This window comes from Diabrotica virgifera, chromosome 9, assembly GCF_917563875.1.
Source record: "Diabrotica virgifera virgifera chromosome 9, PGI_DIABVI_V3a".
NCBI classification, from domain to species: domain Eukaryota; kingdom Metazoa; phylum Arthropoda; class Insecta; order Coleoptera; family Chrysomelidae; genus Diabrotica; species Diabrotica virgifera.
Window position 1 is genome coordinate 1531490 of NC_065451.1, and position 12900 is coordinate 1544389.

Here is a 12900-nt window from a genome sequence, read left to right on the forward strand (position 1 = left end):
ATATGAAGTACAGGGTGAGATGATCCTAATCCCAAATTTTTATATAAATCGATGCAAGCTGAAATTATTCCTTTAGGATAAGTAAATTTTTTTTATATAGCTCCAACAAGGGTTGTTTTAAGGGTTGAAATATTATGATAGTGTATCTTAAAGCATAAAACAATAATTATGTAACTGATAAGAACCAAACGGTGACAATATTAAAGTTTAAAATGTTATTTTATAGTTTTTTAGAATTAGGGGTAGTTTTCACCCGTAAAAACCAAAAGCGTACAACGGCTCAATATAGAAAATGAACTAGATTGTGTAATGAGCCTAATCCCAAATTTTTGTACAAATCGATGCTGGACGAAAAAATTGCGAGGTATTGCCATTTTTTCAGCTTCATTTCCTCGACTAATAGTTCTCAAAATATGTGGCTGACTAATTCCATGGGCATACCGCAGAATTTTTAAAAATCATGTGTTTTACGTTACCATATGGTAACGCTGGGCGCTAATGGGTTAATATGTCGGTTTCGCCATATAGTTTTATTAAGGCATCCTGCCAGTCTATTTGCTTTTTGTACTTGATTTCTCACTTCTTTGTACAGATCTGCGTAGCTGAACAGTGTAATTCCAAGGTATTTTATTTCCATTACTTGTTCAATACTAATGCCATCAATTTCTATTTTACATTTGATTGATTCTTTGGGGATTACTATTATTTTAGTTTCTCTGATATGTTATATCGCTGTTTTATTCCTGGACCTGGAACTACATCATTGTGAATATACGGGCGTTAAAATCACCCATAATTGTTATATTATATTCGTCATTTAGGGTCTCGTTTATTACAGTCTGAAGGTGCACACAGAAGTTTTCTCTTGTGGTGGTATATCTGTTGTTCTTAGGTGCATATACCACATTCAGAGGTTTGACATCCAGTTTGACTATTTTACACTAACTAGGTATTGTTTCAGACATATATTTACATTCATGTACTTGGTATAAAAATTTTCTGTGTACAGGGCAACTCCTTCTTTTGCAACATCACTGTAATTCATCAGATAGTCATCCAGCATAATTTGATCGTTTCCTTTTTTCTTTCGAACTGTTGTTCTGAGCATTATCATGTTTCTATAAGCTGTATGGTTTTCAAGTTTATCAATCTATCATCTATCTATGTATAATCAATAGGGTGCCAATTTGGCCGTATATCCCTCGTCCATTATCAAGTTTGGGATCTGCAACAGTTCTGTTGAGTACTCGATCCACTCAACAAAACTGTAAGCGGTTATTAGACAAATAAAGATGTTTTCAGTTTTTAATAAGTTCTACAGGTACACGAACTCTATTCATACGTCGCGTCGTAACACTTTTTCATTTCTAACGGTCAGTCCATGCCATGGAATTTTTAGAATGTGACGGAATATTCACGTCTATAATAGTCTAAAAAATCATCATCATCATTCTCTTTGCCTTTTCCCTATGCGGGGTCGGCTTCCCTAATTGCATTTCTCCACACAATTCTATCTTGGGTCATATCAATGTCAATCCATTTTACCAACATGTCCTGTCTTATCGTCTCCCCCCACGTCTTCTTTGGTCTTCCTCTCCTACTCCTTCCAGGAATCTGCTCTCTCATTTTGGCATCAGTTGGTGTCATACCTAGACTTCCCGTAATATACTCATTTTAAATTTTATCCTTCTTTGTCACTCCACTCATCCATCAAAGCATTCTCAATTCCGCCACATGCATTCGTTGTTCCTCTTTCTTTTTCACTGGCCAACATTCAGTTCCGTACATCATAATTGGTATTATGGCTGTTTTATAGAATTTTCCCTTCAGCTTCATTGGAATTTTCCTGTCACACAGCACACCACTCGTTTCCTTCCACTTCATCCATCCAGCCCTGATTCTACTGCATGCATCTCCATCTATTTCTCCATTACTCTGTAATACCGATTCCAGGTACTTAAAACTATTGCTTTTTACAATAAGTTCACCATCCAAAGATACCATTTTATTTGTAGTAACTCCATCTTTAAATGAACATTCCAAATACTCTGTTTTTGTCCTACTAAGTTTTAAACCTTGTTCCTCCAGAGCTTGCCTCCACTGTTATAGTTTTTGTTCTAAGTCTCTTTCACTATTTCCTACTAACACGACATCTTCAGCATACATTAAGCACCATGGAATGTTACCCTGTAGTTTCGCTGTTATCTGATCCAAAACTAATGAGAATAAATACGGACTAAGCACCGAGCCTTGGTGCGATCCTACTTTCACCTGAAATTTATCAGTCTCTCCCACACCTGTCCTAACACTAGTCGTTACTCCCTCATACATATTCCTCACAATCTTTACATATTCACCAGGGACTCCTTTCTTATTGAGTGCCCACCACAGAATCTCTCGAGGAACTCTATCATATGCTTTCTCAAGATCAATGAATACCATATGAGCGTTTGTTTCTTTACTCCTGTATTTTTCCATCAACTGCCTTATAATGAAAATTGCATCTGTTGTTGATCTGCCCTGCATAAAGCCAAATTGATTCTCGGATATTTCGGTCTCTTCACGTATCCGTTTATCAATTCACCTTACACTTCATCCATCTAACTATAATAGTCTAATACTAATACACATAAATATAAAATTCGATAATCCGGTCCTGTTTGTCGACTACCGACAAAGATCCACAGTACGTTAGTTACGGCACTGAAGGCTACAGAAAACCTTTATTTCTTGGTATGAATTTAATGCCCATGATGCAGACAGAGCCATCTCTTCAAAATCCCCGTGATGGGCTCATACAACGATTGGTTCCGGAATGCAACATAATTATTATTCTCGAGCTGGAGGTTTTATTGGTGATGGTCGTTTTTTGTTTTCGCTTTGTTCCTTGCTTCGACGGCGTGGAAGAAGAAAAAAGGAGGCGTAATTGCTGTGGCGAATTCGAAAATTCATTGAAATGGTCGCGATAGTGCTTTTGTAAACGTAAAAACTGGCTTCGACACAATTCAGTAGGAGGAAAGTTATTGTTGGATTAATATGAAATTATTGGGGTCTCGAGCTAATTACAAAAAATAGTAATATTCCCGAGAACATCTACCGAGTGTCTAAAAAGCGAAGTGACTTGACTTGATGGGCGCCCATAATACCCATGGTGATGGGGTGCTTTTCCATGCTAGCTTTTCGGGTGCTGTTAACTATACAGGGTGTTCAGAAACTCTACCGATAAACGAAGACAGGAGATTTTTTAGATAATTTTAAGATAATTTAATCCAATTCACCTAGTCCGAAAATGCTTCCTAAGGGAGCTAGAGCTTTTTGAAGATGGCGTCATGTAATTAGTTTTTCTTAAATAACTCCAGAACGCTTCCATTTAGAAAAACGAAAATTTGTGTGCATATTTACTTTACAGAAATGAATCGATTCCATCCATTGTGAATTTCTAGTACCGGTCATAGGCGTCCGTTTTGGGTAGGGCAACGGATATTTTATCGCATAACTTTTTTGTCTTTAACTTTTAAGCATTTTTGACACTGGATTATTAAATTGTGAGGTATTCTAGTCCTAAAAGGTATTTTTGATTTAAGTCGGTAGGACACACCGTTTTCTAGAAAAATCGATTTGAAAGTTTTTCGTTTTTGGAATTTGAAAAAAAATTGAAAAAAATTTTCAAACAAAAAACGATGTATTTTACTAACTTAAAGCAAGAGTAACTTTTAGTACTCGAATACCTCATAATTTAATAATCTAGTCTCAAAAATGCTTAAAAATTAAGGACAAAAAAGTTACGCTATAAAATATCTGTTGACCTACCCAAAACGGACGGCTATGACCGGTACTAGAAATTCGCAATTAATGAAATCGATTCATCTCTGAAATATAAATAAATGTACCAGTTTTCGTCTTTCTAAATAGATTTTTTTGATTTTTTTTGAAATTCTAAGAACGAAAAATTTTCAAATCGATTTTTCTAGAAAACGGTGTGTCCTACCGACTTAAAACGAGAGTACCTTTTAGTACTAGAATACCTCACAATTTAATAATCCAGTGTCAAAAATGCTTAAAAGTTAAAGACAAAAAAGTTATGCGATAAAATATCCGTTGCCCTACCCAAAACGGACGCCTATGACCGGTACTAGAAATTCACAATGGATGGAATCGATTCATTTGGGGAAAGTAAATATGCACACCAATTTTTGTTTTTCTAAATGGAAGCGTTCTGGAGTTATTTAAGAAAAACTAATTACATGACGCCATCTTCAAAGAGCTCTAGCTCCCCTAGGAAGCATTTTCGGACTAGGTGAATTGGGTTAAATTATCTTAAAATTATCTAAAAAATCTCGTGTCTTCGTTTGTCGGTAGAGTTTCTGGACACCAGAATGGTTATCCAAAGTATACAAAATATAATAAAATAAATAAAATAAATTTCGACCAAGAGTCAGGATTCTGTTAACCGAGATACTATAGTATCAAGCGGCGCCGCTAGGAGGAGCTTCTCCAACAATGCGTCTCAGAATACTTTAAGAACACTTGGTCATTTTGTACTCTAAACCGAGTAAAGCATAAAAAAGAAAAAGAAAATTTACAACGAAAACGATTATTTTCTTTTTCTACAAAATATAATGTGAAAAATCTTCACGTCTGGCCCCCACCCTGAAAATTTTTATATGGGCGCCCGTGGACTTGTTATTTTTTGAGTACGAGAATTGTTATTATACTCGATCTGGAAATCTGTGACAACAGAGCATTTGTCAACAGAGCTTCTTCAGAGTGACAACGGTCATCAAATAGAAAGAGTAAAAACATACACCTACCAATGAAAATTGAGGCCATTCCCTAGAAATCCCTTCCAAATCCTGAAAGTCTAAACGACTACTTCGTTAATGTGAGTAAAAATATAACATCAACAATTTTGCCGCAACAAGATCCTATTTTCTATCTTCCTAATTCAAGACAGGTCTCGAATTCATTCTTTTTACGACCAGTCGATAACTCTGAACTTATCCAAACAATCAATTGTATCAAAAGCAAATCATCCTGTAGTACTGATGGACTATCTATAAAAATTTTCTCTAATCTCACAGAAAATGTGTTGGAAATCCTCCTCTCAATAATTAATGATTCCTTCGAAAAAGGTAAATTTCCAGAGTGCCTAAAGACAGCCATTATTATTCCTCTTCATAAGGGTGGCGAAGAATCTGATGCCTGCAACTGTAGACCTATTGCCTTACTACCGGTACTCTCCAAAATTATTGAGAGACTCATTAAAACTCGACTTATGTCCTTTATCGTTGATAACAACATTTTATCACAAAATCAGTTCGGCTTTTTAACAAATAAATGTACCACTGATGCCATGTTTTCTGTACTATATGAGGTTTACCAAGCACTAAACAATAATCTTTATACTGCCACTGTTTTCTGCGACTATGCCAAAGCTTTTGATTGTGTAAATCACGACATCTTGATTACAAAACTAAATTTCTATGGAATTCGAGGTATTTCTTTGAATTGGTTCCAATCCTACTTGAATAATCGGAAACAACTAGTTAGAGCAAATGATACTGACTCTAGTCTCAAAAACATCGTCTGTGGAGTACCACAAGGTTCAGTATTGGGTCCTATACTGTTCCTTATCTTTATAAATGACATTACTAATTTAAAAATCAATGGGAAAATTTTTCTTTTTGCTGATGATAGCAGTATCACTTGGAGCAACTCAACTATTGCATCTCTTCATGAAACTATAACTTCGGATCTACTGACGATACAGACCTGGTCTGACTCTAATTTACTCTCTTTTAACGTAAATAAAACAGTAGCATTATCCTATAAAGGAGCTCTTCAACCTTTGCCACTTCATAACAGCCAGATCAGTACCGTTGATTCTGTAAAATTTCTTGGTATTTTTTTAGACAGCAACCTCAAATGGTCCCTTCATATCGATTCGTTAAGTAAGAAACTCGCCTCAGCTTGCTATGCAATAAGATCTGTCTCAAGGGAACTCAATTTAGCATCTTCTAAAATAACATATTTTTCGTTGTTCGAGTCTCATCTTCGATATGGTCTCCCTTTTTGGGGTTCTAGTACAGCTGCTCAATTTGATGTCATTTTTAGATTGCAAAAAAGAGCAATAATATATTTGTTTGGCCTCAGAAGATCTACACATTGCAGAAGTTACTTCAGAGATCACGAAATTTTAACACTTCCATCTTTATATATTCTAGAAACGGTTTGTTTAATTCGTAAACACCTTCATGTCTTTCCATCAAGGCCCAATCATCTTTACTCCACCAGAAATTCAATCTTTGATATTTATTTACCCATTCCATCCACGGAGTTAGTAAAGAAATCTATATTATATTCCGCAAAGAAACTGTACAATGTACAATCATCTTCCGTTACAACTTAAATAAATCTGCAACATCTTTCCCTAAGTTCCGAAAAATGACAAAAGCCTATCTATCCAAAAGACCATATTATTCAATAGAAGAATTTCTTAATGAATAACTAAGAAAATTGGGTTCCATGCGCAGTAGCATAAACTTGTCAGTTCCTTATGTTGTACCTATTTTATTTTATTTGTTGTATGTTCAATTTGCAATTTATATATGTTTTGCAATAAATTGTTTTTGTCTTGGATTTTATATCTTATACTGTACATTGTTGACGATTTATCTAATTTTAGTAAATTGTAGTTGTTATTTGTTATTTATATTATGTTTTTCTTTTGATTGTATGTAAGCTTTGTCCATAAAATTGTAAAAATTTTCAGTGGCAATAAAGCATATTTCTATTCTATTCTATTCTATTCTATTCTATTCTATTCTATTCTATTCTATTCTATCAAAGGTATGATAAAGAAAGCAAGATCTGCATGTCAAAAAGTGGCTAAGCTATTCAAATGTCATGCTTTATTAATATCCATAAAAATCAGGTTAACGCTGACGTTATATCTTTCCTATACTGTTGTACGGAGTTGAGTGGTGGACTCTTACAGACGCCACCTGCAAGAAAATTGAGGCACGTTGCTAATCAGAACGTTTTATTAAGAATACAAAAAGGAAAAAAACTATTAACCTCAATAAAAACAGCCAAAATCGAATACCTCGGCCACATCATGATCCACAGCGAAAGAGAGACTGCTACAACTAATCTTGCAAGGAAAAGTAAAAGGAAAACGAGGACTAGGACTAGGAAGGCGAAGGATTTCCTGGCTGAAAAATCTACGTACGTGGTTCAAAACAACAACCAAAGCAACGTGTGCAAAGTAGAAGATATATACGTAGTAAAAAATTAAAAATGTGAAATATTGAGTGACTACTTATAAAGCAACACACTGTAGATATTTAGAACATATCGATGGTTATTTCTTTGAAAGAAAATAATTTGTCGTTCTTCTCATTCTTACCTGCGGAAATATTTTTTCTCTAGCTATAATAGCACTATAAGTCAGCGTGCACATATCCTCGTACCCCCAGAAACAGACCAAAAAAACCCACTACACGGCATTTTAATAAAACCGTGAAGCAGAAGATGAAGACGACGAGAAGGCGAATGAGACAACATTAGTCACGCAGTCATAAAACTTACTGCACACCTATGAATAATTAAGACCCATCTTCCAAGTTATTATATTCTCGAGGATGTCTTTTCGACAAAAAAGAAATTAATTAAAAAAACGGCCTGAGAGTGAGTTTGCTTTATCTCTTATCCAATTAAAAGTGCCCAAATGACTACCGCGCGGTTTTTATTGTTTTTGTCTGGCTTTGAACTCTGAAGACTGAAGACATGCTCTTTTCATTGTCGGGAGTCGATTAACCGAGACGAAGAGAGAAAAGATTCTCTACGAATGTTTTTATATTTATTTAAGTAATTTATTTACAATACCCGAAAATAGAATAAAGACTTTTTCGAAATATATCAACAAGAGACCACCGAGGATAGATACAGTATTAATGGAAAGAGGTAACACCCCGTTAATATAGGCAAAATGCTCTCACTTCCAGAATTCAACTTTTTTTATTTTTTTGCGTTCTATGCGATTAAAAAATAAGGCTCAGTGCAATTGTAGCTTACCACCTAAGTCCCCCTCTCCCTACCAAAAAAAAGGGAATTTTCTCGTTTTTATTTGTTTTTTCGGTGGGTTAAGATTTATTTAAATATTTCTAAAAATTCAGACGCATAGCTTGTCCTGTCGCCAGGGGGTACAACGGCCTACTTTATTCAGATGGACTTACCCAAGTTTTTTTATGCATTTTGGCCCGTAGAAGACGAATTTTTTGGGTAACAGTTGATCCGGATGTCGATAAGATTGTTATAAACAAAGAACTTGAGGATATACATAACAGCGATTTTTCGCAAAACAAAATATTTTTTTTGTAATTTTTTGGGTCATTCTAAGCCTAAGCAAAAAATGTTCTTACAAGTTTTTTCGTAGGATACATAGTTTTCGAGATAAACGCGGTTAAACTTTCAATAAATCGAAAAATTAAAATTTTTGAACCCGAGTAACTTTTGATTAAAAAATAAATTAGCAATTCTGCTTACCGTATTTGAAAGTTCAAGTCAAATTCTATCGGTTTTGATTATTTTCATTGCTAAAAATTAATTTTTTTATTGTTAAACAAAGATATAAACACATAGTGCTTGAGTGACGTTTTCAATGCATTTCTCATTTAAAATCGAACGGGTAGGCGAGCCTACAAACAAGCGATTTCTACGTATCATGCTTTAAAACGCATGCATTGGCCACGGGAAACACTATTTGTTTATAGCTTTGTTTGACACAAAGTTTTTAGCAATGTAAATAATCAAAACCGGTATAATTTGACTTGAACTTTCAAATGCGGTAAGCAGAATTGCTATTTTATTTTTTATTCAAAAGTTATTCGGGTTCAAAAATGGCAACTTTTCGATTTTTTGAAAGTTCAATCGCGTTTATATCGAAAACTATGTATCCTACGAATAAACTTATACGAGCATTTTTTGCTTATAATGACCCAAAAATACAAAAAAATGTTTTGTTTTGCGAAAAATCGATGTTATGTAATTCCACAATTCTTTGTTTATAACAATCTTATCGACATCCAGATCAACTGTTACCCAAAAAATTCGTGTTCTACGGGTCAAAATACATAAAAAAACTTGGGTAAGTTGGGTAAAGGAGGCCGTTGTACCCCTCCTGGCGACAGGACTAAGCTAAGGCTATTAAAGATTGTGTCTTTTTTTTATACACTCGTAAGTTGAGAATACATAACCTAAAAATGCATTTTTTTTTCGAAAAAAGCTTCGAAAAAGCAACTTTTTTTTTGGGTGGCTGCAGATTTAATTTTTTTTTATTTTATGTATTTTATTAAAAAATATATTTCTGATTTTTTTCACAGATTTTTTCGTAAGGTGCGTCACCTTCAAAAACAAAAACCTTTTTTTTTAGGGGGTTTGGGGAGATTTTCTCCATTTTATAGACTTTAAAATAGATCAAATCAAGCTTTTTGTAGGTTACCTATATATAATTTGAAGTATCTGAGTCCTTTAGGACATTGAAAATTTTGTTCAAATTGTTTCTTTTTTCAAAATTTTTTTAAAGTTTTTTAATGTTTCATTTTTACAGCATTGTTTTTTGTTTCAGTGAGTGTAGTACGGAGCAGGGATGAACCTTACTTCGTCAAAAGCCCAAAAGACGTAGACGTGGTCCTGGGCAATTCTGTAACGCTACCGTGCGAAGTAACACCGAGCAACGGGATCAAATATTACTGGGAATTGAACGGTGAGTGAAACCATTTTTTGAATTAACATGCAGTCTATATTCTCTATATTATGACTTGTTATTGCTGTTGGCGATGCATATGGGCTTGGCGAACGAAACGACAGAGGAGATCGCCTAATAGAATTTTGCCAGGAGCATAATGTTATAGCCGCAAATACATTCCGCAATTCTTCAAAACCTCTATATTAGAGCCAAGTAAGAAAGTACTTACTACAACTAAATGTAAGAAAGAAGAATGGATGACGGAGGAAATTCTAGAGTTGATGAATGAAAGAAGAAAAAACAAAACCATTAATAAGACCCGTTATAAACAGCTTCAAAACCAAATAAGAAGAAAAATTAGGGAGGCTAAAGAAACCTACTTTTCTGAAAAATGTAAAGAGATAGAAGAACTGCAAAACACATATGACAACTTCAACCTACATAAAAAAGTCCAAAGAACTAGCCGGAATAGGAAATCGAAGAACCTCAAATATATTGCTCGACAAAAATGGAAATATTATAATGGAGACAGAACGAAAACTACGACGATGGAAAGAGTACGTCGAGGAACTATTTCATGACCAGAGAGACGCTAGTACATCCGTAGATAGCCAAACGGGAGATGTAGGCCCAGGGATAACCAAATCAGAGGTTAGTCAGGCAATAAACTCTATGAAAACCAATAAATCTGCTGGTCCAGATGAATTACCTAGCGAGCTGATAAAGTTGGTCAACGAGAAAAACCTGGACAGAATAGTAGAACTGTTCAATGCTATCTATATTACAGGAATCATCCCTAGAGAAATGTTGACATCAGCATTTGTGTGTTTGCCAAAGAAAGTGAATGCCAAAGAATGCAGTGACTACCGAACCATAAGCTTAATGGCACATACCTTGAAAATTCTATTGAAAATTATCCACGCCAGAATACACTCTAAACTAAAGCTGGATATTAGTGACACTCAATATGGGTTCCATATTGAGTGTACCAGAGAGGCATTATTCTCCTTCAACGTGCTGACACAGAGATGTTTGGACGTTAACCATCCTCTTTACGTCTGTTTTATAGACTACAATAAAGCATTTGATAAAGTAAAACATGATCAACTCATGGAAATCCAAAAAAATAAAAACCTAGATGAAAGAGATTTAAGACTAATAACACACCTCTATTACAATTAGCGAGCAATAGTAAGAATTGAAAAGGAAACATCTGAAGAAACGGAAATAAAGAGAGGAGTCAGGCAAGGCTGCATACTATCACTTCTATTATCTAACGCTTATTCTGAAGAGGTAATGCGAGAAACTCTGGAAGATGAAACAGTCGGTATAATAGTAAATGGAGTCTTAGTTAACAACATCAGATATGCAGATGATACAGTAATAATAGCCGATAGTTTACAAGACCTGCAAAGACTCATGAGTAAAATAGTAAGGTGTAGTAGGGAGTACGGACTCTCTCTCAATATCAAAAAGACGAAGTTTATGAGAATTAGTAAATAGAACCATAATACTAACGAAATCTTGATAGTAGAGGGTCAGCAGATCGAAAGAGTAAAAAAGTACACTTACCTAGGAACACTTATAACAGAAAATAATGACTACACTGCAGAAATCAAAGTCAGAATCGAAAAATCACGTTCTAATTTTATAAAAATGAAAAAGGTCCTATGTAGCAAAGATTTAACATTAGCTCTTAAAGTACGCCTAATAAAATGTTACGTCTACAGTGTACTATATTACGGAGTGGGATCATGGAAGTTAAATGTAGAGACAATGAGACGACTTAACGCCTTTGAAATGTGGACCAATAGAAGAATTATGAGGGTTTCCTGGGTAGATAGAGTTACGAACAATGAAATACTGAGAAGAATAGGTAAAGAAAAGGCAGTTGAACTTACAATTAAAGAAAGAAAGCTACAGTATCTCGGACATGTGATGCGGGGCGAGAAGTATGGCATCCTGCGACTCATAATGCAAGGAAAGATAAATGGCAGAAGAAGCATCGGAAGAAGACGAATTTCATGGCTGAAGAACCTGAGAGAATGGTTTGGATGCAGCTCAAAACAACTATTTAGAGCTACTGCTTCAAAAATTAAAATAGCTATGATGATTGTCAACCTCCGTAGCGGAGATGGCACATGAAGAAGAAGATTGCTGTTGATCTGTGTCTATCTATCTAAACAGCCCCAAACTTTCCTGCCAGATTTGGAAAAAAGATATATTTCAACTGTACCTTATTGAGTTGCATTGTATTGTACTATTGAATTGTACGGAGTTGAGTCGTGGACTCTCACAGACGCCACCTGCAAGAAAATTGAGGCTTTTGAAATGTGGCTTTCTGTGCTAACAGTGAAATATATGGACTGCTGCAACTTATCTTGTAAGGAAAAGATGGTCGCCAACATCCGAAATGGATAGGCACTACAAGAAGATGTTTATCCATGTTGACAAATTTTGTGAAACATGTAGTTACATATTTGTTACTAAATGAAAAGTATTTTTAAATAATTTTATACGTTCGAATGGATTTATTCGAACAATACTGTATATTAGTATCTAGGTATACGCAAGTTATTTTGTTTCCAGGTTCTAAAATAGCAAATACCACTCGTCGGTATCAACTCAGCAGCAATTTGCATATAACTCGCGTGGATCGCGAAAGAGATTCCGGCCAATTCACTTGTATCGCCGAGGACACGACAGGACAAGCAAACGCCATCACCAGTTCCCCGGCCACGATCAACATTCAATGTAAGTAAAGTCGGGTCCATAGATATTTCGCCCGTCGGCAAATTCAAACAGATAACATTTGTATTGTTATGAAATTCGAGTAAACCGATGTCCCTTTGTGATAAGGCACACGCCGGTATTTTTACAACCGGGTTACTCATTGTAAATCAATCAGTTTAACACTTGAAAATGTATACTTGGGCATTAGTACAGTTAAAATTGTTAGACGATTATATTTAGATGAAATATTAAGCAATAGAATTGAAACTTTTTTCTACTTTTAAGGATAAAAAAGCAAGTTCATTAGCGGAACGTGATTCAAAATTATTCTGCAGATTATATTTGAAGCAATATTTGATTAAAACATCTCATTTTTGGTGGTAAAAATATATTAAATACATATATTAATTTGTCTGGAC

General features: G+C 34.9%; 1 protein-coding gene across 1 annotated transcript in view; it reads left to right on the top strand.

The window, feature by feature from the left end:
- Positions 1-12900, top strand: part of LOC114324916 (tyrosine-protein kinase-like otk) — a 463747-nt gene that overhangs the window by 17933 nt on the left and 432914 nt on the right. Inside the window, exons 2-3 of the mRNA XM_028272838.2 lie at positions 9629-9766; positions 12338-12502. Coding sequence (XP_028128639.2) covers positions 9629-9766; positions 12338-12502 — 303 coding nt within the window. The remainder of the gene's footprint in view (positions 1-9628; positions 9767-12337; positions 12503-12900) is intronic.